At 46.0% G+C, this 27,285-nt stretch overlaps 1 protein-coding gene across 1 annotated transcript in view; it reads right to left on the bottom strand.

Moving 5' to 3' along the window:
* LOC133057889 (ATP-binding cassette sub-family A member 9-like) overlaps window positions 1–27,285 on the bottom strand; it is a 51,870-nt gene that overhangs the window by 7,959 nt on the left and 16,626 nt on the right. The window contains exons 17-32 of the mRNA XM_061145002.1: window positions 24,931–25,070; window positions 23,158–23,277; window positions 21,359–21,551; window positions 18,682–18,848; window positions 17,922–18,055; window positions 17,089–17,226; window positions 13,480–13,587; window positions 12,153–12,326; window positions 11,523–11,636; window positions 11,250–11,369; window positions 8,368–8,436; window positions 7,580–7,671; window positions 6,364–6,484; window positions 5,539–5,656; window positions 4,765–4,856; window positions 819–979 (exon numbers count right to left, since the gene is read on the bottom strand). Of these exons, the coding sequence (XP_061000985.1) occupies window positions 819–979; window positions 4,765–4,856; window positions 5,539–5,656; window positions 6,364–6,484; window positions 7,580–7,671; window positions 8,368–8,436; window positions 11,250–11,369; window positions 11,523–11,636; window positions 12,153–12,326; window positions 13,480–13,587; window positions 17,089–17,226; window positions 17,922–18,055; window positions 18,682–18,848; window positions 21,359–21,551; window positions 23,158–23,277; window positions 24,931–25,070 (2,061 nt within the window). The remainder of the gene's footprint in view (window positions 1–818; window positions 980–4,764; window positions 4,857–5,538; window positions 5,657–6,363; window positions 6,485–7,579; window positions 7,672–8,367; window positions 8,437–11,249; window positions 11,370–11,522; window positions 11,637–12,152; window positions 12,327–13,479; window positions 13,588–17,088; window positions 17,227–17,921; window positions 18,056–18,681; window positions 18,849–21,358; window positions 21,552–23,157; window positions 23,278–24,930; window positions 25,071–27,285) is intronic.

The raw sequence follows: 27,285 nt of genomic DNA, 5'->3' as shown, positions 1-27,285 counted from the left end.
TCATCCTATATGATCCTGCAAAGGTCCTGCAATCCCCCACGAGGGCAGACATCCAGAAAAGACGAAAACTCTAAATCTGAAACCATACACGCACCCCAGTGTTCACGGCGGCTCTATTTATAGTAGCCAGGACATGGAAGCGACCTAAATGTCCATCAGTGGTCAACTGGTTTAAGAAGATGTGGTACACATAAGCAACGGAAGATTACTGAGCCATAAAAAAGAATGAAATATTGTCACTTTCAGCGATATAGATAGATCTAGAGAATATTATACATCGTGAAGTTAGTCTGAAGTAAGTCAGACAAAGGCAAATAGTATATGATGTCACTTACATGTAGAATCTAAAAATATAATACAAATGATTCTAATATAGAAAACAGAAATAAGGTCACAGACACAGAGAAAAACTTATGGTTACCACAGGGGAAAGGGGAGAGGGGCGGGATACATTAGGACTTTGGGTTTAACAGATACAAACTACTATACATAAAATAGATATGCAACAAGGATTTGCTATATAACACAGGGGGCTGTACTCAATACCTTGTAATAGCCTATGATGAAAAAGAATCTGAAAAAAAAAATATGACTGAATCACTTTGTCGTACACCTGAAACTAATACTGTATTGTAAGTCAACTGTACATCAATTAAGAAATAGTAACGCATAGCCTTTTCCTCTCCAGGCTTAAAGCGGGTGAAAGCACTGAACTGGGGTCCAGACGCTCAGCGAGCACGGAGCTGTCAGCACCGCCCGCCTCCTTCTGTGTGACGGGGTCTCAGCCCCGGTGAGAGCAGGTGAGCCCCCCCACGCACCTGGCAATAGCAGCTGCGGCGTCCGCCCTCCGCAGCCCTTTCACGGCGGCCGACACCTCGAGGTGCTCCCTCACCGTCAGGCTGGGCCACAGCGCGCTCTCCTGGGGACAGTACCCCAGGAACCCCAGGGGCGCCCCTCCGCTGCCCCCCGCGAGCAGCACCTGCAGAGACAAGGGCGTTCTCACATTCGCTCCAAAACCACGGGTGCCGGCGCCGGGGGTTATTTCAGTGGTGTCTGCCCGCACACGCGGTGCCCGAATCCAGAAGTAAGTGGGTGATCACCAGCTCTGGGGAAGAGACAGACACTCCACACTCTCACAGGACAGACTCTCTATCACAGTTTGGACTTGGTTACCAAGTGCATGAAAGAATTCAAGGTCGCTTATTTGGTCGTCCAACTGTTGTTGTTGTTTAGTCGTTCTAAGTCGTGTCTGACTCTTTGCGACCCCATGGACTGTAGCCCTGCAGGCTCCTCTGGCCATGGAATTTCCCAGGCAAGAGTACTGGAGTGGGTTGCCATATCCTCCTCCAGGGGATCTTCCTGATCCAGGGAGCCAACCCGAGTCTGTCTCCCGCATTGGCTGGCAGACTCTTTACCACTGAGCCACCTGGTAAGCCTGGCTGTCCAATACTTGCCTTCTTCATTTACTGATCCAAACATCCATAGGAAGAGGTATTTGCTAAAGATTCTGTTTTTCCAAAGTTAAAATCGTTACACTTATGGGACATTTCACAAGTATATTGTGAAGATTAAATAAGTTAGTTTTTTCCAGCCTTCCTGCCAGGGGACATCTGGCCTGTATGGAGACACTTGTGTTGTCCTGATTGAGAATCTGGTGGCTTGACGCCAAGGGTGCTGCTAAACATCCCTCCATGCACAGGACAGCCCTTCATAATAAGAATGATCTGGTCAGAATGACACTGGGGTCACACTATGGATCAACTAATGCACCAACATGGAATAAAAAGCTCAGAAAAAAACAGGGATGGACTTAGAAATGTCAGGCTGAGTGAAGTAAGACAGAGGAGGAGAAATATCCTGTGACATTGTGTATAGAATCTAAAAAGAAATGATACAAATGAACTTATTTAAAAACAGAAACCTCAGATATGCAGATGATACCACCCTTATGACAGAAAGTGAAGAACTCAAGAGCCTCTTGATGAAAGTGAAAGAGGGGAGTGAAAAAGTTGGCTTAAAGCTCAACATTCAGAAAACTAAGATCATGGCATCCGGTCCCATCACTTCATAGCAAATAGATGGGGAAACAATGGAAATAGTGAGAGACTATTTTTTTAAGCTCCAACACCACTGCAGATGGTGACTGCAGCCATGAAATTAAAAGACACTTGCTCCTCGGAAGAAAAGCTATGACCAATCTAGACAACATATTAAAAAGCAGAGACATTACTTTGCCAACAAAGGTCCGTCTAGTCAAGGCTATGGTTTTTCCAGTAGTCATGTATGGATGTGAGAGTTGGACTATAAAGAAAGCTGAGCCATGAAGATTGATGCTTTTGAACTGTGGTTGTTGGAGAAGACCCTAGAGAGTCCCTTGGACTGCAAGGAGATCTAACCAGTCCATCCTAAAGGAGGTCAGTCCTGAGTGTTCATTGGAAGGACTGATGCTGAAGCTGAAACTCCAACACTTTGGCCACCTGATGTGAAGAACTGACTCATTGGAAAAAGACCCTGATGCTGGGAGGGGTTGGGGGCAGGAGGAGAAGGGGACGACAGAGGATGAGATGGTTGGATGGCATCACCAACCTGATGGAAATGAGTCTGAGTAAACTCCGGGAGTTGGTGATGGACAGTGAGGCCTGGCGTGCTGCGATTCATGGGGTCGCAAAGAGTCGGACATGACTAAGCGACTGAACTGAACTGATAAACAGATGCAGAAAAACACTTAGGGTGGCCGGGGGATGGGATGGGGGCAGGGACAGTTAGGGAGCTGGGATGGACACGTGCACACGGCTGTATTTAAAATGGGAACCAGCAAGGTCCTCCTGAGCAGCACAGGGAACCCTGCTCAGGTTCTGAGGCAGCCTGGACGGGAGGGGAGTTTGGGGAGCACGGACACGTGTGTGTGTGTGTGTGTGGCTGAGTCCCTTTGCTGTCCACTGAAACCATCACAACGTTGTTAATGGGCAACGTGAAATAAAAAGGTATTTATTAAGTTAAAAAAAGAGAAGATAAACAATGAAAACAAGCATCCTACCCCCCCACCCCCCACAAACCCCAACATGTTCCCAGGGGCCAAACCTGAGAAATTCTGAACTAAGGTAAATGGAAACCTCTCAGCACTAGTCTGGCACATAGGAATCAATAAATACATGCATTTATTTTTTTTATGAGCCAGATACTGTGCCATATAATAATAATAACAACAGGTATGTGTTCCAGTGCTTACATTTTCTGTGTTTCAAATTATTTTGGCCTCAGAAAAACCCGACCTGACTGGGGCGTTAGCTGGATAGTCGTGTTTCACACACGAGGAAACAAACAAGCGTCGTCTGTTAGACCCGTGCAGGAGGCTGTCCGAGGTAGAGCCGGGAGTGGGAACTGGGGCCTGCCCTTGGACGGCAAGCCCGTGACCTTGGGGCTGTCTCGTCTCTGCCCAGGACAGAGGAGTAGAGCCCTCGCTAACCTGGCCTCACAGAGCTTTCAGTCTAGACAGAGAAATGGAGAGTTCAGCAGCAGACACGTGAGTGGATCGCCGCGCCTGCTGACCGCTTTCGGGGCAGTAACGCTGTCAGCCCCGACGGTCACTGGGAGAGGCCTCTGGGGACGTGGATTTTCAGTGACGAGACCGAGATGAGCAGACACGCGAGAAGCCGAGGGCGGAGCCCTCCAGCCCCCTGGAGAGCACGCCCGAAGGCCTCACAGTGGGAAGACCACCGAAGGCTGGTGGGAGCCAGAGTCATCACCGGAGCCCAGATGCTGCAGGGCCTTCTGCGGCCACTGTGAAGGTTCTGGACGCACTCCAGCTGCGGGGTCATAAGCAGGGTAATGGCATGAGCGCTTCTGCAATTTTTTAAGGACCACTCTGGCTGCCAAGGAGTGAGAGGGGAAGGGAAGCCAAGAGCGCCATCAGCTTCTCGTGGTGAGCACATCCTCTGGGACCACTCTGGCTGCCAAGGAGTGAGAGGGGAAGGGAAGCCAAGAGCGCCATCAGCTTCTCGTGGTGAGCACGCCCTCTGGCCTTCACCTTCTGACCAGTGTCAATAGCATCTCCCCTTCAAATGTGCATACTGTGGGATTTCCCTGGTGGCCCGGCGGCTGAGACTCTGTGCTCCTAACGCGGGGTCCCAGGTTCAGTCCCTGAACCTGGGATTGAGCCCTATAACTTCAGGTTCAGTCCCTGAATCCCAGTTCAATGCTGCAACTAAGACCCATTGCAGCTAAATAAAGGCATACTAAAAAAAAAAAAATGAAAAAGACAAAATTGTAATACTTCAATCCTCTGTCCATCACTTTACACAACTTGGCCCCGACATAGCACCCCATTGTATTCATATACTATTGTGGTTTTTTGCTTTGGAATTTGGACGATTTTTCACTAATTTAAGATCTCTATTTTCTGAATAAATCCTGGATCTTGGCAGTTCAATTCAACAAGTTCTCAGGATACATAACTTAAAAAAAAAATAGACTTTTGACATGAACAAAGCTAATGTTTAGCTTTACTTTTCCAAATGTTTCCCGTGAATGTGTCTATTTTTCACTCAGTAAAAGGCATAGTATAGATAACACATAGGCTTCAGTGCCTAACTATTTTTGGAATTAAGGGGAGACATTTTTCATTAATCCTCTTCATTCAATGCATAAATCACATTGATTAATAAGAAAGGACCAGATATATATTTTTAAGATTGGCATCTATGGTCACTGGAGAATATTTCTTCTAGGCAGCATTGATAAGAATATTTCCATGTGTTTACTCACCTGCCCTGAGGTTGGTCTCATCTCTCCAGTTATCATCTTGATGGTTGTGCTTTTACCTGCTCCGTTGTGTCCCAAGAGCCCTAAAACTTCACCTGAAAGAAACAGGTACATTCAGGATTATACCTGCAAATTATTATAATAAAAGTAACACAAATACTGTTTCATGGTTCACCGTGTGTCAAACTATAGGCATTAGTTCACTTATTCTTCACACGCACACCTGAGTGTTGTCACTAGCTTCATTTTGCAGGCAAGGAAACGGAGATGCAAAGAGAATGGAGAACAAAATGATGAAGGTCTTGCAGCCAATCTGAGGTTGAGCTGGAATCTGAAGTGCATTTTTTTTTTTTTTTTTTTGCATTTAACCAACACGCTACAAAACATGCTATTTGTGAGGATGGATGCACTGTGGTACCCCAGGATGTTCCTTCCTGGGAACTAATCCCTGTTGTGAAATTAATTATATTACCTAAAAAATAAGCCCATCCTTCTTAATAGAAGGACCGCCTCCTTTTTTGGTCATTGTCCTTATCTTTCCTCTTTTCCGTGTGTCTGTTTGAATTGAACAGAACTGTCTTCCTACGCAAAGAAAACACCATTGTAATTACAGCTGAGATTTTCCACAGGCTGGCTCGGCCGTGGCCTGTGGAGGAGGGCTGGCTGCCCTCCGGGTTCATCTGCAGACGGCCCCGGATTCAGACCCTCCCAGGCCCTTCAGGAGACCTCACGGTCACGGGTCAAGACGGCTCTGCCAGCATAGCGACTGGTTCCCACCTTTTTTCACGCAGAAAGAGACATTTCTGGTGGCTACTTTCTTCTTCCCCTTGGCAAAACAGTTTTTCTTTCTGCCTGCATATTCCTTCCGCAGACAGCTGGCCACGATGGCGGGTTTCTGGAAAAGCAAGAAGTCCGATGGGGCTTCATTTTCACCGTGAAACAAGCGCATGTCCCCTCCTCTCTGGGTCCAGACCTCTCCTGCTCAATACCACGAGTCAGACCAGCCCTTCCCCCTAGAAAGTGCCATTTTCCAGCAAACTCTCCCAGTCTAATACATTCCTTCAGGGAAGAGACATCTGTACTGTATCATATGATTCCTGCTTGCTCTTCCTCTGTAAGCTGGAATAGAAACATCCACCCAACCAGTAGGTCTGTGAAGATGTGTGTTCACGTACACACACTCATAGGCACACACACACACACAGGCACACAGATACATCCAGGCACATAAATATACAGACAGACACAAACAGACACAGCCGGGCACACAAAGACACACACAGCTCAGATGAATTCTCTCCCCTGAACTGCTTGCAGCAAACTTTACTCCGTTTAGAAAACTTGCGAAGTCTCACTTTGGTTTTGTGACGACTAGCTTTATTTGCCAAAACTATGACTCTGAAAAAGGAATGGACAAGTCAGCGTGTGTGTGTTTCCTTGGTTCTCTCATCTTTGTGGGCACTGCACAGCCACAGAAGTCAAACGATGGGCTCCATGCGTAAGAACTAAAGAACCTCAAGTGTGTTTGGGAAAGTAAGACCGCACACTGGCCCCCTTGCCCGGACAGAGTCAAGCGTCTGATGCGCGATTTCACGGCTCTACCTCCTCCGAGTCCGGGGCGGCCACGGCGTCTGCTGTTCTCCTTCTTTCCATCTGGACGTCTTCATCCTCTCCTTCGGGTTTCTCTGGGTTTGGAAAAACAGCACTGCTCCTTGGTGAAATTCTAAAAGCAAAACAGTGCGAATCTAACAGGTTTCCAGCTGAAAAACGTGTACCCAAAATGGTGAATTTTGTATGTACTGCGATCAATCATTTGGACGGATTGAGTAGCTGTGGGGCTTCCCTTGTGGCTCAGCTGGCAGAGAATCCACAGCAGAATCTCTAAGCTTCCAGTCGACACCGTTCCCCTTTCAAACAGCCTCAATCCCATCAGTGACGCTACTTTCATATCATCCTGGCTTTTTGCCTGAGCATAATACTCGTTATCGGTCATGACTTCTTTTCAAATAATAAACTGGTACACACTTCCCTGGAAAAGGATTTTGAGGCAGGGTTGCCTCAAACATAGGAACTGTAATTTTGGCACAGACATTTCAGAATTCTGAAGGCTTTGTTGCCACAGTGGACCAAAATGCGTATAATCGGAGGCATGACCTGTGTGTCAGAATTACTCTTTTCCGACTGCTACCAACCAAATTCCCTCCGTCATCGTCCCAAACCACTGGTTACGGCTGCTGCCTGTCTCTCTCTCCGACTTCTGCTGACAGCCGATGTCCTAAAGCAGAGCTGTCATCTCCTGCTCTGCTCGCGTAAGCTGGACTTGAGCTTGATTCCTGTTCTGAGTGAGGCAAGGTTTTCAAAGCACATCTGTCTTCACTTTTCATTGTGTAACTTTCAAAACCCTCCCTAAGCTTCTCTACCCAAGACCCTCCAGTACTGAGCTTCAGTTTAATTTTTCATGATCCTGCAACACATGCCTCCAAGTTTGTTCCAGCTGCCTTCTCAAATCTACAGGAAGGCGGTGTTTATTCCAACTTTCATCCTCTCGCTCAGCTACCCCTCCTTCCTGGATGCCTATACGTATCCAGCTGCTTACAGAGACGTGCCCAGGAGTTGGTGATGGACAGGGAAGCCTGGTGTGCTGCAGTCCATGGGGTCACGAAGGTCGGACACGACTGAGCGAGTGAGCAACAACTCTACACAGTCCCTTCAAAACAATTCTACACAGACTTTTTATGCAATTAATTGGACATATTAAAATGTCTTTAAACAGTGAGTATTAAAATAAGACATGAAATATTATTTGAATTTTCTTAACCTGAACACAGGATCCTTTCTCATTGATTTCTTCCTAAATTTCATTTCCAGACATCGTAAGATAAAGAGGAAAATGAAGAAATGAAGATAAGGCTGGGGAGAGAAAGACAATCACAGTTAGCATCAGTATAAAAGCAACTTCCATATTGGAACTGATTTAAGGAGTTTGATCATGTGCAAGGTTGTTAAGGATTTGGTAACATTTTCACAAGATTGAAAGGCAATATATTTATCACTTGGTGACGCTTTCCCAGTTTGTGTTACTGTAAGTAAGAGGAATCATGACAGAAATAGCCGTGAGCTGGGCTTCCCCGGTGACTCAGTGGTGAAGAATCTGCTGGCCAGTGCGGGGGACACAGGCTCGATCCCTGACCTGGGAGATCCCAGGTGCCGCAGGGCGACTGAGCCCAGGAGTCACAGCGACTGGGTCCTGCGCCCTGAGCCCGTGCCCCGCCGCAGGAGAAGCCGGGGCAGTGAGGGGCCATGCGGCACAGCCAGAGCGTGGCCCAGCTCTCTGCAGCCAGAGAGAGCCCATGCAGGCTTCTCTGTTTATTTTTAAATAAATAAAATCATTAAAGAACAAGAAATAGTAATGAGTTGATACTAGCACTACCCACACCATTGGGAGTTCGGGCTTCCCACTCAGTGTCAGATGATGAGTATCAACTAGTGGTCAGATGCCAGAAGTGAGGAATTAAAGCTGAAGTGTCCGAATTAAAACTGTTCCTTTAACACAGAGCATGCAAAGCTGTCCCCTCAGGCAAGAACATTTAAATGAAAGCGTCTTACAATTAGCAATGTCAGAAATGCAACCTGCTGTTCTGAAGGCCCCAGGTAATCCACAGAGTCAGGAGAAATCTGTGAAACAAGGAAAAAGGGGTATTTAGATGCAACTTGATCCATGTGTGAATCTCTTCCCACGAAGAATGATGCCCATTAAATGACTTGCCTGCATTCTACATGAGTCGTCTTCTGCATCAGGTTAAGAGTCAGTTCCTAACCATGCGCCCTTCTTGCTTCCACGGTCACTTGGCGACCTACCTGCTAACCTGAGTTTGGCTGTAGCTCAGATGCATCTGTGCATGAGTGAGCAGGATTGCTCTGCCGGCGGAAGCCTGGCTGGTGCTGGTGGGACCCACTGAAGCCAAGGGCAAGACGTGCCTGGAGACAACCCCCCCCACCGCCCCCCAACTGCCTTTCTCTTCACACCTCTGCCCTGGAACCAGCGTGCTGCTCGTCACCTGCTCCCCCTGCTCTGGAGAGCACCTGTGACCGACCCTCAGCCAGAGGACAAAGTTCTTCACCCGGGTTTCCCCTGCACACACTCAAAGGCGTGGTTTTCCTCAGCGCTATTTAAAAGGCCTCCCAGCTCTTTTGTGAATGAGGGCACAGGACCTGTTTTGTTTCTCAAGTTGTATTTCCCAAGACTTCTTTTCTGAGCATCTTTAATCCGATATAAGAAATAGCAACCCACTCCAGTATCCTTGCCTGGAAAATCCCATGGACAGAGGAGCCTGGTGGGCTGCAGTCCATGGGGTTGCAAAGATTCGGGCACCACTGAGCGACTAACAGACCAGACAGAGTAAACCTCTAACCAGCACAGCCATCTGCCGTCTAAGACAATTGTTTTCCTATCGGATGACCTGCCAGGATCCTGACATCATCTTGCTCACATCCAAGGACTGTATCATATCCAAAGTCGACTTCAGGCTCCCTGGTCTTTGCCCTGTCTGCCACTGATTTTATTCCGAGCATCCTTTCTCTATAATTTGGAGTTGGTGACACTCCACCCACCACTCCCCTGTCCACAGACCCCCTCGCCTCCTCCCCTTCCTCATTCCCAAGCTTAGACGCCACGGTCCATTGTCATGACCCCTCCTTACACAGAAACTCTGTCCCTGACCCTTTGCTTCATCAACTCGTCTGGCAAAACCCTAACCCTGGTCAAAGCTGACTCTCCGCTTCTCCTGAGTTACACAAGAGAAGCAGATGAGATGACAGAAACTTCACTCTGCTGACTTCACTTGGGAAGTGGGGTGGGGGGTGGTCCTCTAACACTGTGTCCATTCTGCTGACCTGCCCTCTGAAATAATTTTTCACATCTTTTCTTCCACCCTCAAAGTCTCAAGACCTCCCTTCACTTCACTCAGATGATAACTTACCCTTTCTCCCTAAGAAAGGAGAATATTTCAGTTTCCATATGCTCTGGGCATGACCTTTTTTCCCCTGTGGCATCTTTTTTAAAAATTGGACCGGACAAAGGTCAGTATAATCTCTTTACAATGGTGTGTTGGTTTCTGCCGTCCAGTGGAGTGAGTCAGCTGTACGGATATGCACACATCCCTTCCCTCCTGAACATCCCCCGTCCCCATCGCACCCCCCGGGTCATCACGGAGCGCTCAGCCGGCCTCCCTGCGCTACGGCAGCTTCCTGCCGGCCCTCTGTCCTACACGTGGTGGCGTGTCTGTGTCAAAGCCACTCTCAATTCACCCCACCCTTCTCTCCCCACCACCACCCCCCTTCCCCAGGTCCACAGGTCCATCCTCTCCATCTGCGTCTGGAATATTCCAGCTTTAGTGACGGGACCCCCTCCCACCCCCGGCGGCTTGGGCTCTGTATGCCATCTTCTCCCAGATCTTCAAGGACTTGGCTTCCGAGGTACTCCATCTTTCTTTCATCTAAAATTTCTCTCAAATCAGCACAGTATCTCCCTTCTTAAACCTAAATCTGTGCTCACTCACCCACTCTTCCATCTCGCTGGTACCCTTTTCAGCAAAGCTCTTAGACCTATGTGTCTATAACCACCTCACGAGCTCTTCACTCTACATTCTGTACCAAGCTCGCTCCTTCTAAGCTTTTGTGTCCACGCTTCCACTGAAACCCGTCTTGTGAACGTCGCCAGGGACTCTAATGTGGTCCAGCCCAGCAGTTTCTTCTCAACTGTCATCTTTCTAGACCACTCAGTAGATGAATCCCTCCATCCTTTTTGAAACATGCTTTGCTGCCATCTGACTCACACCCTTAGTTACTGATACCCTGAGTGTTCGGGGGGGTGGGGGGTGGGTTTCAGAGATGAGATTCTGGTGCACAAATTTCCTCCTTTTTTCCTCCTCCCTCACAGGCTTCTTCTTAAAGTGGTTCGTGGAGTCCTCTTCTTTCCAATCTTTAAAGTTTGTAGCTCAAAGCAAAAATGCTTCGTCTTCTTTTCAATCTAACGACGCTCACTCTGTAGGTTACACAACCTAGTCCTGTGGCTTTAAACGCACCCCTAAGCGTGTGAGTCTCAGGGGTTCAGCTTTAGTTTTGAGCTCACTCACTGACCACTTGCCATTTCCCACTGCATGTCTCTTAGGAACCTTAAACCTCATGTGTCCGGAATGAATAGAGAAAGGGCGTCTCTCCCACCTCCCAGTAGGTCCTTCGCCCCCAGTGTGAGGGTGGCCAAGAGAACAGTAAAACCCTACCCTCTGCCTTTGCCTCTGACCTGGGTAAAGCGTTGCGGGGCTTCCTCCAGAAGGAGACTGCGACCCTCGCCTGTGGGAAGTGAGTGATCTTCTGAAGGCAGGCACAAACCTGCCCGGCTGAGGGCTCTACTTACATTGTATCATATCCCAGGTTTTCTCCAAAGGCAGCGCTTTTCATGATCCCAGAACAGACGTGAAATTACTCACCTCAGAAAAAATGAGTAGAACGCCAATTAGCGTGAAGGGTGGTATCAATATGGTGCAGAGAAACAGTCCTAGAAATGCGTGTTCGTTCAGATAATTAGCAACAATGGAGAAGAGGGTGACCTAAAATAAAAAGAGCATAGTTTCATCAAAGTATAACATTCTGAAAGCAATATTAATTTACCACCATGCTTACTACAAAGATTAAAATATATATTCTCAGAATTATTAAAAATAGTTTAAAAATAAAATAACGTGCACCATATGCATACTTACAATTAAGAAGAAAAATGACCAAATGCCACTATTTTTCCTCCCATGGCGAAAAATGAATGAAATCACATATGTCAAGAAAACAAGAGATGAGACATAGCCAATTATACACAGGGTCTGAAAATAGAAATATTACAGTCACCTAAGGTAAATGCTATCTAAATACAAATTTATATTTAAACTCTTGGACTGCAAGGAGATCAAACCAGTCCATCCTAAAGGAAATCAACCCTGAATATTCACGGGAAGGACTGAAGCTGAAGCTCCAATACTTTGGCCACCTGATGCGAAGAGCCGACTCATTGGAAAAGACCCTGATGCTGTGAAAGATTGAGGGCAGGAGGAGAAGGGGACGACAGAGGATGAGATGGTTGGATGGCATCACTGACTCAATGGACATGAATATAAGCAAACTCCTGGAGATGGTGAAAGACAGGGAAGCCTGGCGTGCTGCAGTCCATGGGGTTGCAAAGAGTTGGTCACGACTTAGGGACTGAACAATAACTTAAACTCAGCTTTCCAGAACTAAGTTATAACAAACATAATGTGCAGTTCTTTGGTTTAAGATGAATCATGTAATTGCATTTATGAAAAGTAGTCTAATAAAGCCATTTGATAGCTTTTGTCACTTACCTCAACTGCCAGGTTTTGAATGATAAACTCAGACTCGTCTGGGCTAAAAACGTAATCCATTATTTGCATTAGAAGGAGGATCAAGAGGTACAGGGGAACGTCCACCAGTGCCTGCCCAAACCAGTAAGCGGAAGGGTAGAGGCCTGAAATCTGCAGCTGGAAGTAAACTTTTTTCTGATAAAGAAGCAAAAGAATCATCAAAAGTTTTTGAATAGTTTAGGCTTGAGAAATTGCAAATATGCAGCACAAAAGTATTCATTTCCCCTATGTCTCTTTTATATATTATGCTAATTTAGCGAATGACACTGACTTGCCCCGGTCCTATTTCAGGGGCCTTGATAATGCTGTATGCCACGCTATCTCCAGGAAGAAGGGGTCTATACAGCATTGCCGCGGTGAGAAGATTCTTGTTCTTTTCTTGTCAAAGCTACTGATGCCTCTGACGCTATGGAGCCTTGCAAGCTGCACAGAGTTTCAAGAGAAGGAGGTGCACAATTTCCTGGAAGATTCTTAAGTTTTATGCTGAATGTAAACAGCACACTTATAATTGGCATCTTGCTTTGTTTCTCAGGGGAGAAATTGCTAAAGAGAAGGGTAGCTTAAGAGCAGGGTATGTGGAGATTAACTTGAGTCCACCCGCAACACCTCCCGCACTTTCCAATGGCTCAGCGGTGCAGAGGGAACCCCGGCGGATGACGCTGAGGATGTGGAAGCGCGAGGAGGGAACTTCTCTGCACAGACGCAGCATGGAGGCACAGGAAGTCTATCGTGGGTGAGCGGCTCTGACGCACACACACTAGTGTGTACGAGGCAGAGAGCTGGCGGGGAGCTCAGCGCGGGGCTCTGGGAGACCTGGGGGGAGGGCGCGGGGTGGGGGTGGGGTGGGGGAGGGGGTGGCGTGGGGGAGCGGGGAGGTGTAGGAAGGAGGGGATATGTGTGTGCATACGGCTGAATCACCTTGTTGTAGAGCAGAAGCCAACACAACGTGGTAAAGCGATTATACTCCAATAAAAAAATATAGAAGAACATATGAGGACGTTTGCTCTTTGTTATTACTACTACTTAGGATAGGAAACATTTTTCCCCTCAGGGAGGAAAATTTGAGACGTTTGACTTAATCCCTTTCATTGCATTTTTCCTTACTCCTCGGCTTTTATGAATTTTTCTTTTATGTGGGAGTGTCGCTGACTGACAACGTTGCGTTGGTTTCAGGCGTACGGCAGAGTGACCCAGAGGTCGTCTGCAAGTGTCTATCCCGTCTCACTCTCCGCCCCTCTGGGTGTTACAGGGGATGGAGCAGGGCGTGAATCTGATTAGCTGCTCTTACTTTATAGTCGCCGATGCTGCCCATGGAGATGTACGGAGTGAAGCAGGCCATCCCGGGGATCCAGAAGGAGGCCAAGTTCAGGTGCCCGTGCTCGTCAGACGCGTGCTCCTGAAATCATGCCGAACACGTGAGCTGATGGTGATCAGGTATAGACTTCATTCATACTACTTCTAAACCAAATCATTTCCACGCGTGAAGCAGTCTAACTACCCAGAGCACTTCCCAAGGTTTGCAACTTCGCATCTTTAGTCGTGTGTTACAGTGGCTGGGACATTCGAACACACATCCTGATTTACTCACGAAGAAGCAAACTCCATCGCATCGCGTGACCTGGCTGTATTCCCACGGTTAACAACAGGGGACATAATCACACCACCTCATCCCCAGCTCTGAGACGGCTGCGTTGAGGCTGACATTTTAATAGACAGAGGTCGTGGGCTGTCAACGGAGGAGCTACTGTGCTACATTCAGAACCTGAGACTAAGTCAGTTCAGCTCATCACGTAGGAGGAATCATTTCTCTTGTTCAACATAATGGAGGAAGCTCAAATGCCTTCAAAGTGCCGGCAGGTATGAATTATTGAGTAGGTAGGTGTCTGGGCTTGGAGAAAAATGATCAGCCCACACTCCACATAAAAGCATCGAGTTAAAGCGATTCAAAGTCCTGTACAGGTTAAAGAGGGCTTTGGGTTTGGCGTGAAGCCTTGATCTCATCGGTGACTTGTTGCCTCACTGCTTGCTCCTCGTCTGAGGTGGGGACCCTGAGCCTTGAGAGCTGCTTACCTTCTCTCAGCCCCTCCTAAACAGAGGGCCCCTCTGCACTCTTGCAGCTGGTCAGCACTGCCTGAACCTAGATGCACACGTGGAGATAAAGCGAAGAAAGTGCCCCCAGGTCCACCACAGCATCTCTTATCTCTGCCTCTGGTCACCCTTGTTGGTTTTCCAGATCTGGGATATCTTTAGTGTGTGTTAGTGGCTCAGTCATGTCTGACTACTTGTGACCCCATGAACTCTAGCCCATCAGGCTCCTCTGTCCAAGGGACAGGCAAGAATACTGGAGTGGGTTGCCATGCCCTTCTCCAGGGGATCTTCCTGACCCAGGGATCGAACCCACATCTCCTGCATTGCAGCAGGTTCTTTACCCTTTGAGCAACCAGGGATGCTCTTTGGGAATGGAAAATTCACAATTAGTCTCAATGGCTGACTCCTCACTCAAAACTTGGTTCATAAATATCATATTCTGTCCGTGTTAGATGACGTGGACCCACAGGTGGGGTGTGGTAGAGCTCAGCCTGAAGGAGCCCGCAGAGCCTCTTAATATCAGTTGGGGAGCTGGTCAGGCGCAGACATGCAGGGTGGCCAGTGGGGGCCACTTCAGGACACTCTGACGGACGGTTAAAGTCATGAGTGGGGGCAGAAGCGAGCTCTGTGCTTTAGACTCAAGGCAAACGGGCTTGCAGAATCGGAGCAGGCCAGGAGTGGGGGCGGGGGGGGGGGGAATCAACAGGGTTCACTCTGAGAGAAATTATCTACAAGCTCAGCTAGGCCGGTAGGTGGCAAACATTTTGTAGTAAAGCCATTTTTTTTTAAGTTACCATATAATTTAATGCCAAAACTAAGACACTGCAGTGATAAAACTGTTACTCAATATTAACTCCTTTAAAGTTTCGAAATATTTATTTGAAGACTAATGCATTTTCTTTATTACTGGCAAATTTAAACTCTTTAAATTTTAAATTACTGGTAAATTTAAACTATTTTAACATTAAAATGTGTTCTAAGAAATGAAAGCAAGTTATATTTTACTTATATTTATATATTACAAAATATTCTTAAATAGCTGAATTTTATGAGGTAAACCCTAAATTATATGTTCTAGACCCAGGAGACAAAGTTGTTCCACTACCTGACCGATGGCACATTAAACAATAAAACCTGTAGAAAGCAGGATGGTGTGACTGTCTCTTCCGCAGCCCGAGGGGACTTCTGCTCTGCAAGGCTGAGCGGGTCTTCATCTCCAGGAGGGCCCGGGGTCCAAGCTAAACCCGCCCCTAAGCCACCACACAGGCCCCCTCGGCGGGGCCACCACGCAGCAGAGGGGACCGGGGCAGCCACAGCTCGACGGCAGGAGAGCCTCAGCCCCTCACCTTCGTCCCCCGTCTACTCTCCCAGCACCCGCCACGTTACTCAGGAGGAGGAGGAAGGCGCGCGCTCCTCTCCGCCCCAAGAGGTTGGACTGCGGAAGGGGAGGGAGGCGCGCCTCACACCGCGACAGCCCACGCCGGCCCGCACCCCTCAGCTACCGCTGACTGCAGTGTGAACCGGACAGGAGCTTGAGGTTTGGACCGCACTGGAGTAATTCTTGACGACAGAAAGTGACCAGTGAGCTACAGAATATGCCCAAGGCGTCATTTAAAGGAGGCAAAGAGAGACCCAACACAGACAGGGACGTAAGGGGTGACCTGAAGAGGTAGATCCGCACAGCCTCGCCCCCCGTGGAGGTCCCGACTCAGGGGTCCGGGCGCCGCCGGCCAGTCTTGTTTTATACAGGCACGTCGTCCAGTTCTAACTCAGCCGGTCCCTGGTCTAGTCAAAGCTGAACCTTCTTTGATGGAAACTTGATGAATTGCCAAGAGAAACAATACTAACCTCAATAGTGACAGTAAGTGCAATTATCGAGCAAACCTCAATAGTGACAGTAAGTGCAATTATTGAGCGCCTCTGGTTTTCTATGTGCCTCATCACTTGTCGTCATAGTAACTCAGCCCCAAAACCTCCTGCCAACATTGTCTTGTCTCCTTCGTGAGGGAGCTTTGTGATGGAGTCTTTGGTGTTTTTTCTTTATCATTTTTCTCGTTTATTTTTAGCTGAGGCTGTGCTGGGTCTTGGTTGCTGCACGGGCCCCTCTCTAGCTGCAGTGCCCGGGCTTCTCACTGTGGGGTCCTCCTGCCGTGGAGCTTGGGCACGTGGGCTCGGGGGCTCCCAGCTCCAGAGCACAGGCTCAGTGGTCGTGGCCCACAGATTCAGTGGCTCGGGGGCTCCCAGCTCCAGAGCACAGGCTCAGTGGTCGTGGCCCACAGATTCAGTGGCTCGGGGGCCTGTGGGATCTTCCCAGACCAGAGGCTGAACCCACATCTCCTGCATTGGCAGGCAGATTCTTACCCACTGAGCCACTGGGGAAGCCCCATGATAAACTTTTTATCTGTATTTTTTTGTGGACTGTTGAACCTAGACCTACAAAAGTCCAATTGTTACAAGGCCACAAAGCCCGGCATTTAAGATGCTGGCTGTTTAACTAGGTCCCACTACTGAGAGCCACAGATGCTAACACATCTAAGCCCAAAATTCATCATTTTTTCCCAATTAATTGTATTTCTGTTGTTCCATTGGCCCTGTCATCCAATTAAAGTTACAATGCTTTGCAATATTGCTAAATATTGCATATGTATGTATACACACATGTGTGTACATATAAATATATATGCTAATTTAATTGCATATAAAACATTCAAGAATAAGTTCATAAAAACTACCCTGTTATTTCAGCATTTCAAGTATTTTCCTGAAAACGTCTCATGACCCACCAAAAGTGAGATAATACTATACTTACCTCAAAATATGTGGCTCTGTCTGTCTGAATGTGTTCTGAAGAATTAAGCATTCCAAGTAGCCCATTGCTAATGATGTCCATGAGTACAGGAAAGCAATTCAGCCTTTTGGTGTTACACGCTATTGAAAATCTGGGATCCTAAAGCATAGCAAATATGCATTCTAAGTCCTCAGAAAGCAAATATACAATTTAATGAAAGTGCATGGTAGAAAAGCTTTCAAGTTATGGACAACACAGGAAGGCTAAAGCACTAAGTGTCATGAATACTACCATCACTCATATGATTCAATTAATTCCCAATATACTGCAAGGAGTTCAGTATTTTGATCTCTACCAACTGTGACAGCATTAGCTATGTGACTATTTATGCCTAAACTAAAACAAAATACATCACATGATTTTTAGCAGCAGCACTTGTGGCTCAGCTGGTAAAGAATCTGCCTGCAATGTGGGAGACTTGGGTTCAATCCCCGGGTTGGGAGGATCCCCTGGAGAAGGGCAAGGCTACCCACTCCAATATTCTGGCCTGGAGAATTTCATGGAGGGTCGCAAACAGTTGGACACGACAGAGCGACTTTCACTTTAAACTTTAAACACTCACTATAGAACTCCATAATGCAACCTCACTTAAACACAACAGTAGGCTTTGTTTCAGGATGTGACACATTCAGTTTATAAATAAAGAATGTGCAGAATGAATGAACCTCTAAAAATCAGAAACTTCCCATCTGCTTGTGTCAGATTGGCCTTTTGTATCAGCTGATGTGCATTGTTGAAGCTGCACGTTCCTGCCCGTCTTTGATGTGCTGGGCGTCAGTCAGAGCCCGGCGTACCTTGTCATCTCCTGTCACGGTGATGGCCCCGTTGTACGATGACTCATTGGGGCCACTTCTGGTTCCAAAGGCGTCCACTTCTAAAGCGATGTTCTGGTGCCTCAGTGAATGTATGAAGTCATCAATGCTTGACCCTACCGTGTGTGTAAGATCAAAAGAAGCAAAAATGAAGTAAAACACACAAAGGAATATTTTTTAAAACACTAAATGATGTCACTCAAAGCATACCATAATAAGGACTCTAAGGATTTCCTTACAAAGCCAGAATCAATGCCGTGGGACTAAAATCCATTCTGGTGTCAAGGAGACGTCAGACTTGCTTTACCTACAGCTGAAGCATTTACTTATCATTTCTGTTTGTGTGCAAATGCTACTTAAAATTAATATTTAAATCCTCGACCATATTAAACTTCCATCTTAGAAATATGGAAAATATTTTTTTTCCTCCAAAGCTCACAACTGCATAGTACTTAAAAAGTGCTATAGAAAGACCTCAAACATCAATCAGTAATCACTTTTTTAAATTCCCTTGAGTTGCTTTGTGCAACATGCTTTAGGCTTTAAGTAAACTTGCAAAATGTGTTTTTAAAAACAAACTCCCCTCCCTTATATTTTTCACTTTGGAATGCATTTCCTGTTTGACCTCACCTACACTTTTCTAAAACATACAGAATTCCTTTTCCCCTCGTGGTTCGTATAGTCTAGGGGAGACTCTCAACACAAATCAACATTGAACCGGCGCGTCCAGCCGCAAGTTCACCTGTTCTGTTGATGACCAGTAAGCGGGTCAGCGGGGCTCGAGGTGGTTGACCCGGGGAGAGGAAGTACATGTTCGGAGATAGTCCCCAAGAATAGCTTTTTTGGTGTAACCGATAGAACAGATGCTCCAAAAGCTGAGGACCAAAGGTAATGCCAAAAAGCAGTAATCTACAAGGAGGAAATGTACAAGAAAACAATTCATCTGTAGCAACTATTGTGGGTTTTTCAGTTCAAGCAGGTAACTGTGAAAATAGAAATAAGTTGCAAACACTAGTCAAGCATATGAATGTGCCCCCCTCCCGCCCCCGCTCTTTTCTTTTTTCTGACATGAGGTGGCGCGTGTGCATCTGTTCTTGGTCTGTGTATCTCTAAACCGCCTCTCGCTCCCCCTCTGAACACATCTTTCCAGTTGACGAAGTCAGCTGAGGACGACCCTGAAATCTCTCTCTCCAGCGCCCATTTCTTCATCCTGTTTCAGCCCTGCTTGCCATCTTTTTCTGGAACACTGCAAGCTGGTGTGTTGCCAACACCCAGACTTCCTACGGCCTGAACCTTCTCCTCCTCCTGTTCCCAATTGCTATAAACGACGTTTTCTCATTTGCGCAAGCCTGAGCCTCGGTCTGCGTCTACTTATTTCTCTCCCTTCTGTCCCTTTTCCGAACGGTGACATTTTCTGCTTATCGTGTCATCATCACTGCTTGCCTCCAAAACCTCTCTCCTACTTTTCAAATTTGGACCCGAGTGAGCCCTTTCCTGACCTCTTTCAAACTCCCTCCAATGTCTCTTCCTGGTCTCCAGTGCCTACTCTTTCCAAATCTTTTTGCACGGTTGCACAATTAAGTTTCTTGGCATTCTGTTCTAGTTATACCAATTACCCATTCAAAAATAATAGAAGAACCTCATTAGTTCCTTACTTTGTATAAAGCCCAAACTCCTTAGCTCTATTTAGTGTGTTATCAGAATTATTCTTACTCTCTCGTACATCCTGTGCTGCAGGCTGGCAATGAACTCAAATTAAGTCCAATTTTTCCTCTCTCCTCACGTATCTCCACGCTGCAAACTGCCTCCTCTGCCTGCTTTTTCATCCTCCTTTCTTTCCTTAGCTATGTGCTCCGTTTTCTTCCACCAAATTCAAATTCTCCCTCATGTAATTCATTTTTTGGGAAGCCCCGTTTGGACATCATTTCTCTTGTATCAGTGCTACAGCTGACGATATTGTCTAACTGCACTCTGCTTTTTTTTTAACTGGAGGATAACTGCGCTCCAATGCCATGTTGGTCTCCGCCATACAATGTGAATCAGCCGTGCGTGTCCACACGCGCCCTCCCCCTCGAGCCTCTGCCTCAGCCCCTCCCCACCGCCCCGCTCCAGGCTGAGCTCCCTGGGCCTCGCGGCAGCTTCCCACCAGCTGTCCGCTTTACACTTGTGGCGTGTATACGTCAGGGCTGATCTCAGCTCATCTCGCCGTCTCCTTCCTCTGCCGCATCCATGACTCTGTTCTCTATGTGTTTCTGTTCCTCCTCTGCAAACAGGTTCATCAGTGCCATCCTTCTAGATTCCATGTATATATATACATTAATATATGGTATTTGTTTTTCTCTTTTTGACTTACTTCACTATGCGTAAAGGATCTAAGTTCATCCACCTCACCAGAACAGACTCAGATTCATTCCTTTTTATGGCTGAGTGATACTCCATTGTATGTAGGGACCACAGCTTCTTTATGCATTCATCTGTCGATGCACATCTAGGTTGCTTCCCTCTCCTGGCTATTGTTGCGTTATGCTTCTTTAGTGTACTTCTAATCTCCCTCCAAAGCCAAATCTCATGTCTGGCTTATTCGGTAAGTGTTAGACATTTAGCAGAGAGTGTTATGCAGGAGTACTCACAAATATTTCTTAATGAATATATGTCCTGGGTAGAGAGAGGACTCTTGCAAGGAGGTATTACTTAACAAAGGGCCTGGAGCTCTACAGGTAAGTTCTAGGAAATGACTTGAATTCTGTGCTCAAATAAAAACGGGCACAGAGCTACTCTGGGGAAAGAGGCAAGTCCTTAGAACCTAGGGCCTGACTTCCAAGCTCCTGAAAAACTACTTCAACCCTTTGATCAGAGCAGATTCTGTAAAAATTAAAAGAAAAATCCCAAACTCTATCTGGTTTAATTACATATCCACCAAAACAATTAAAATTGATTTCTGTGTGAACTTATGGTTGCCGGGGGGGAGAAGAGGGGAAGGGATGCTTGGTTGTTTGGGATGGACACGGACACACTGCTCTATTTAAAACGATAACCAACAAGGACCTGTGTCCAGCACAGGGGTTCTGCTCAATGTTCTGCGGCAGCCTGGACGGGAGGGGAGCTTGGGGGAGAGTGGACACGTGTGTGCGTGGCTGAGTCCCTTCGCTGCCCGCCTGAGACCATCACAATATTGTTGGCTGGCTGTATCCCCTGGACAGAGGAGCCTGGCTTCTGTCCACGGGGTCACAAAAGAATTGGACACAAGTTAGCGACACAACAAGAGCATGCTCCAGCATAAAATGAAAGTTAAGGAAACACTGGTTTCCGTGTTAAAGAGGCCGTCTGCAGTTGCTGGAACAGCTTCCGTCTCAGCTCCTCTCTCCTGGGTTTGGTGAGAGCACGCTGCTCCTGTGAGTCTGAAGCTCGCAGGTACTCACATTGCCAGCAGGGCCCTCTTTTCGCTCTTTAGCTTCAGGAGGCGGACTTTCGCCACTGCACAGACCTGCTGCCGCCAGAGGGCCAGGCCGCTGACCGTGCTGTTCGCCTCGCTGAAGGACGGTGCAACTTGTTCCGGCTCGGCGAGGCTGCCTGGGTCATCTGTCCTGTCACTCTGTTCCCAAACTCCAGTTCCTACAAAAGATGAAATCAGTCATTTGCGAAGAGCCGCTGTGCTGCGGTTCAGTCGCTCAGTCGTGTCCGACTCTCTGCGACCCCGTGGACTGCGGCACACCACGTTCCCCTGTCCCTCACTGTCCCCCGGAGTTTGCTCAAACTCACGTCCATTGAGTCAGTGATGCTAACGTGCATTGTTTAGATTTTCCTAGGATCATCTTTTCAACAACTGTTGTCAGAGGAGAGTCTTGGGCAAAGATGCAAATAATCTAATTCAGGGCACCACTAGAGAAACTGCTAAAGAAACAGGAACACAGCAAAAAAATAAAAAGATATAATACAGGAAGAGAAAATAATGACATAAAAAAAAGGAAATCTTACATTTTCTGAAAAAAAAAAAAAATAGCTCTGTATCTAGAGCTTTAAAGGACTGAATTCATTGTAGAGAACATAATGAACAGAAGTCCATATTTAGCCTGGGAGAAATCTATTGCAAGAGATAAACTCTCTTAGTATTTTTGACCAAGGAGAATATGAAAGAATATGAAGAACAGAAGAATATGAAATTTGTTGAGACAATATTTTTAACATAGCCATAGCTGAAAACTAGGTACGTGAAAATCACTTATTCATGTCTGACTCTTTGTAACCCCAAGGACTGTAGCCTGTCAGCCTCCTCTGTCTATGGGATTCTGCAGGCAAGAATACTGGAGTGGGTTGCCATTCCCTTCTTCAGTAGATCTTCCCAACCCAGGGATCAAACCTGGGTCCCCTGCATTGCAGCTGGATTCTTTACCATCTGAGCCACAAGGGAAGCCTGAAAACTAGACAAAGTTACCTCTTTTGGAAGAGAAGCCTAGAGAAATTGATCAAGTCTAGATGTTTCAAATGTATGTTCCCTAAATGTGAATTATACCACTTAAAAAAGTTATCAAGTATATAAAAAAGACTTCCCACCTGAGCAATCAAAAAAGAAAAGAAGACAAGAGCATGGTCAAGACTAAACACAGTAGATGAAGTTGGATCAGAGACAAAAGAAACATCTTAGAGCAACTAGAGAAGAAAGGCAGAAAACTCCGAGGAGCAGCAATTAGACTGACAGCGAATCTTTCAACCGCAATAGTGAAATACTGGGGTGGGTTGCCATTTCCTTCCCAAGGGGATCTTCCTGACCCAGGGATCAAACCCCGGTCTCCTGCATTGCAGGCAGATTCTTGACCACTGAGTCACCAGAGAAGCCTAATAGTGAAATAATATCCTCAAATATGTCAAGAAAACAACTTTCACTTACAGTTCTAATTTTCTTTTATCCACAGCAGTTACATTAAAAAAACAGTATATTGCATATTTATGTCTGCCACATAAAGACTTAGTCTGTACATCGCTGTATTTCACAGGCTTAGTAAAATGTCTGGGACAAAATACAGAATCCAAGAGGTGAGACCAGTATTGAGAGAAGAGGGAAGAAAACAAGAAATAGACTTCTCATCTGCTCTAACTTTTTCCAAGATCATATTGAATTATAGCACCTCAAAAATCATAGAACTTTCATCATTCCAAGTGTGTTTTCAGGACAAAATATAGCACAGAATGAGACATTTCAAGTTAAAAAATTATTTATTACCTGATTCATCAATAGCTGATTTTCCTTCTAATTTTAAGAACACTTCATTCAATGTTGTCATGGAAATACCATAATTCTCAATGCCCTGGTTGGAACAGCTCTCAAGATCCCTGTAGAGGTCTAAAAATAGGCATAAAAATGTGCTAAATTAATATCAGTTGTAATGAGATTGATATTAACTACGTTTTTCAAAGTAGAAAACATTTGTGATAGGACAAATACATTCATCAGAAACAAACCTATGCTATAGACATTCCCTTACTTCTAAGATAAACTATAGAGTGTGTTAATTTCCAGACCTTCTTGGGTATAAAAATCTAGAAATTTCTTGTCTCATGCCTAGACTACTACACATGTGGGGGGTTTTGGGGAAAAAAAAGTATTCTATTTTATTTAATGGGGTTTTAAAACATGTAATTGTTAGGCTTCCCAGGTGGCTCAGTGGTAAAGAATCCACCTGCCAATGCAGGAGACTCAGGTTTCATCCCGGGGTCGGGAAGATCCCCTGGAGGAGGAAACTGCAACCCACTCCAGTACTCTTGCCTGGGGATCCCATGGACAGAGGAGCCTGGTGGGCCACGCTCCATGGGGCTGCAGAAGAGTTGGACACAACTTAGCGCGTGTGCACACAAACAATACAAATATCAAAGGCATTGTGTGTGTTCATATGATCATTAGTTCACTGATTCTAACATGAATACATTTCATCAACTTTTAGTGCATCTGAAACGAGCATGTGTCATAAATACAAGGTCGTATTTTAAAAGCCAGCATCGTTCCTTTCTATTTCCTCCTTGGTGGCACATTCTGAAACTGAGGGTGTCTGAAACTTGCTGAAATTCCATAGGTGCTACCTGTCAGGTATCTTCCAGGTGCTTGATTTATATTTAATATTTTCATAATAAATGTAAATGAATTGAAGCTTCATAAACACCCTATAAAGTTCGTTCTAATATGAACCTCTTTTTACAAATGGTCAAACTGAGGTGGCGTACATTAGTATAACCTGCCTGGGGTGACAGGGGTTCAGCACAGCTGGGCTTTGAATCCAGCCAGTCTGGCTCTGGCAGCCGAGCTTGCCTGGTGCTGTATTTCTTTATTAGCCATGATTGCTGCAGGCTTATTAATTCAAGCATGCAGATTGGCCCCAGGACCTTCCATCAAGAGTTGGCAAGTTCTTGGAATTCAATAAAGTAAACACATTTTTATGGGTTACACTTTGTAATACAATCCAGCTCAGAATGCTTGGGGAATGAAACAGCATATTGGGAAACCAGACAGAAGAGGGGTAAAGGCGATGGCTCTCCAGCCATTCGTGTTTGCAGCAAAGCTCTTGATCTTCTTATAGGCTGATCATAATTACTGTCGAATTGTGTAGATTATAACGCTATGCTGTGGTGCTTATGACACCATCTACCTATAGTGCATGCTCCCTTGGCTCCCATCTGATTCCCCGCCAGGGTTTGCCCAGACCTCTTCCTGCCTGGACCTCCTTCTCAGGCATTCCTGACACAAATTCCCCTAATGCTTCTCACTGGAGCTTGATGTCGCTCTGTATCTCTTGACTGCACATGTTGTAACTTGAAACATAATTAGCATTTTCCTGCTTCAGTGTACTCATAAGTGCTATTGAAATATTAAACAATAAGTCATAAATAATTCACAGTGCCATGTACTTTGAAAGCAGCAGAATATCAATCATCATTCTAAACACCACAGTGATCGTACATAACATTATTACAAATAATTCTGTGGTCTCTTGCATTCTGTTACCTGGAAATTTGTTTGTCCTTTCCAAAGGCAGAATATATGTCAGCTTTTCTTCACTTTGGGCTGTTAATTTGGCGTCGGGGATGTGGTGTTTAACAATCGATGTTACACTGTCTGGATCACACGTCTCATTCAGATGCAAACTGATGTTTAAAAACAGTAAGTTAAGTCTGTTCTTATCCAACACCACCTATACAAAAATCCTAGCATGTGTTTGTCACTTCATTAATATTTATGAGACAAAACAGTATAATCTAATAGAGGAAGCAAGACTTAAAAATATCCATGTAGCCCAAGCTGTATCATCTACACAACATGCAGAGGGAGAAACATTAAGGGATGCTTCCCTTGTAGCTCAGTCAGTAAAGAATCTGCCTGCAGTGCAGGAGACCTGGGTTCAATCCCTGAGTTGGGAAGATCCCCTGGAAAAGGAAATGGCAACCCACCCAGTATCCTTGCCTGGAAAATCTCACGGACAGAGGAGCCTGATGGGCTGCAGTCCACGGGGTCGCAAAGAGTCGGGCACGACTGAGTGACTAACACTCACAACACTTAAGGATAGGTAAGGAGACTCAAGGTTTGTTATTTGGGAGAAAGATATCTGGCTCCATCCTGACTGGGGTCAGGTGGGGGAATGGCGATTTTGCCTCCATCTGTTCAAAATCTCAACTTTTGAATTCTCCCTTTGCAGTAAAATATGAGTTCTACAAAACAGAGTGGAGGCAGCAGAAAGAAAGAGTGTTAATTTGCTGCAGTCGTTAAGAACACAGTTCTCGTGTCCTGTTGGTCCATGTTCCAGATTTAGGTCTCTGAGCATCTGTCTTCTACTCTGTGATGGGAAATAATACTCAGGTCTCCAAGAATTTTGGAAGACATAGCAAAACACAGTATGTATGGAGTCATATAGGTCCTGGCAATGTGTAAACCTCAAAATATGTTAGCTAATTTTATCTTTTGCGGGGGGCAAAATTTATTCAAATCAAAGTTGGTCCATCTTCGTGATGAGAACATATAAAGTTCTGTATGGAATCCTTAGACTTAAGAAACCCTATCATTAGTCACATCCACTGGCATTTCCTGAGGCTGGGACTTGCCTGGTGGTCCACTGGCTAGGACTCCATGCTCCCTCCCAATGCGGGGGCCCAGGTTCCATCCACGGTCAGGGAACTAGACCCCGTGTGCTGCAACTAAGACCCGGAGCAGCCAAGTAAATAAGTAAGTATTAAAATTTAAATAAAAAGTCAGAGACGTTATCTGACACTAAAAAGAAAAAGAAACTTACTGAGGTTGTACAATGACAAGGGCGTCGTAATGGACTTTGGTGAGACAAACCTAAAAAGATCAATTGTAGCTAAAAGCATTCTGAGTTTATAAGACCCTGTGTGAATCGCTCTTCAGGATACCAAACAGAGAGAGTGTCGTGCCTTCCCTAAAGGAGCTGGGACATGGCAGAGAGATGAGGCAGCGTGTAAGAGGAGGAAGGGGGAGGGAAGCGGAGCTCAACCAGCTGAGCAGCTGGTTCCTCCTCAGGTATTCATTACAATATTTTTAGCCTTCACTGCAAAGTAGGTATTATTGTTTTGCTTTTTTAACGGAGGATCAAAGAAGTTAATTAAGATGCCTCAGGCAACAATTCAAAATAGTGCTTTCAAAGTTGCAGTAAAGAGGGTGCTTATTGTTCAATAGAAGACATTCAGAGAAGACCTTCAAGAGCGGATGAGATGTGAACACAGTTAAAATGCGATGGTGGAAGAATCAGCACACAGGCGTCCCACCTTAAGCAGAGTTAGGACACTACAGCGTGGAGGTCCCCAGAGGACGGCCCATGTTGGCTTTAGCTGAGGTATTTATTCAACCAGGTCATGCCCCGAAATCATGGTGGATCATAAATTAGATCACGATAAACACTTGAGAGCGAATGATGTGAGATCCATTTAACCACTATATAGCGGTTAACCACTATCTGGTCAAAGCTATGGTTTCTCCAGCAGTCATGTACCGGTGTGAAATTTGGACCATAAAGGAGGCTGATCACTGAAGAAATGATGCTTCTGAATTGTGTTGTTGGAGAAGACTCTTGAGAGTCCCTTGGACTGCAAGGAGATCCAACCAGTCCATCCTAAAAGAAATCAGTCCTGAATATTCATTGGAAGGACTGATGCTAAAGCTGAAGCTCCAATATTTTGGTCACCTGTTGTGAAGAGCCGACTCATTGGAAAAGACCCTGAAGGCAGGAGAAGTGGGTGACAGAGGATGAAGTGGTTGGATGGCATCACCAACTCAATGGCCATGAGCTTGAGCAAACTCCGGGAGATAGTGAAGGACAGGGAAGCCTGTGTGCTGTCGTACACGGGGTCA

The sequence above is a fragment of the Dama dama genome, chromosome 5, assembly GCF_033118175.1.
Source record: "Dama dama isolate Ldn47 chromosome 5, ASM3311817v1, whole genome shotgun sequence".
NCBI classification, from domain to species: Eukaryota; Metazoa; Chordata; class Mammalia; order Artiodactyla; family Cervidae; genus Dama; species Dama dama.
The sequence above is the reverse complement of the archived record's forward strand: the minus strand, read 5'-3'. Positions and strand labels throughout refer to the sequence as shown.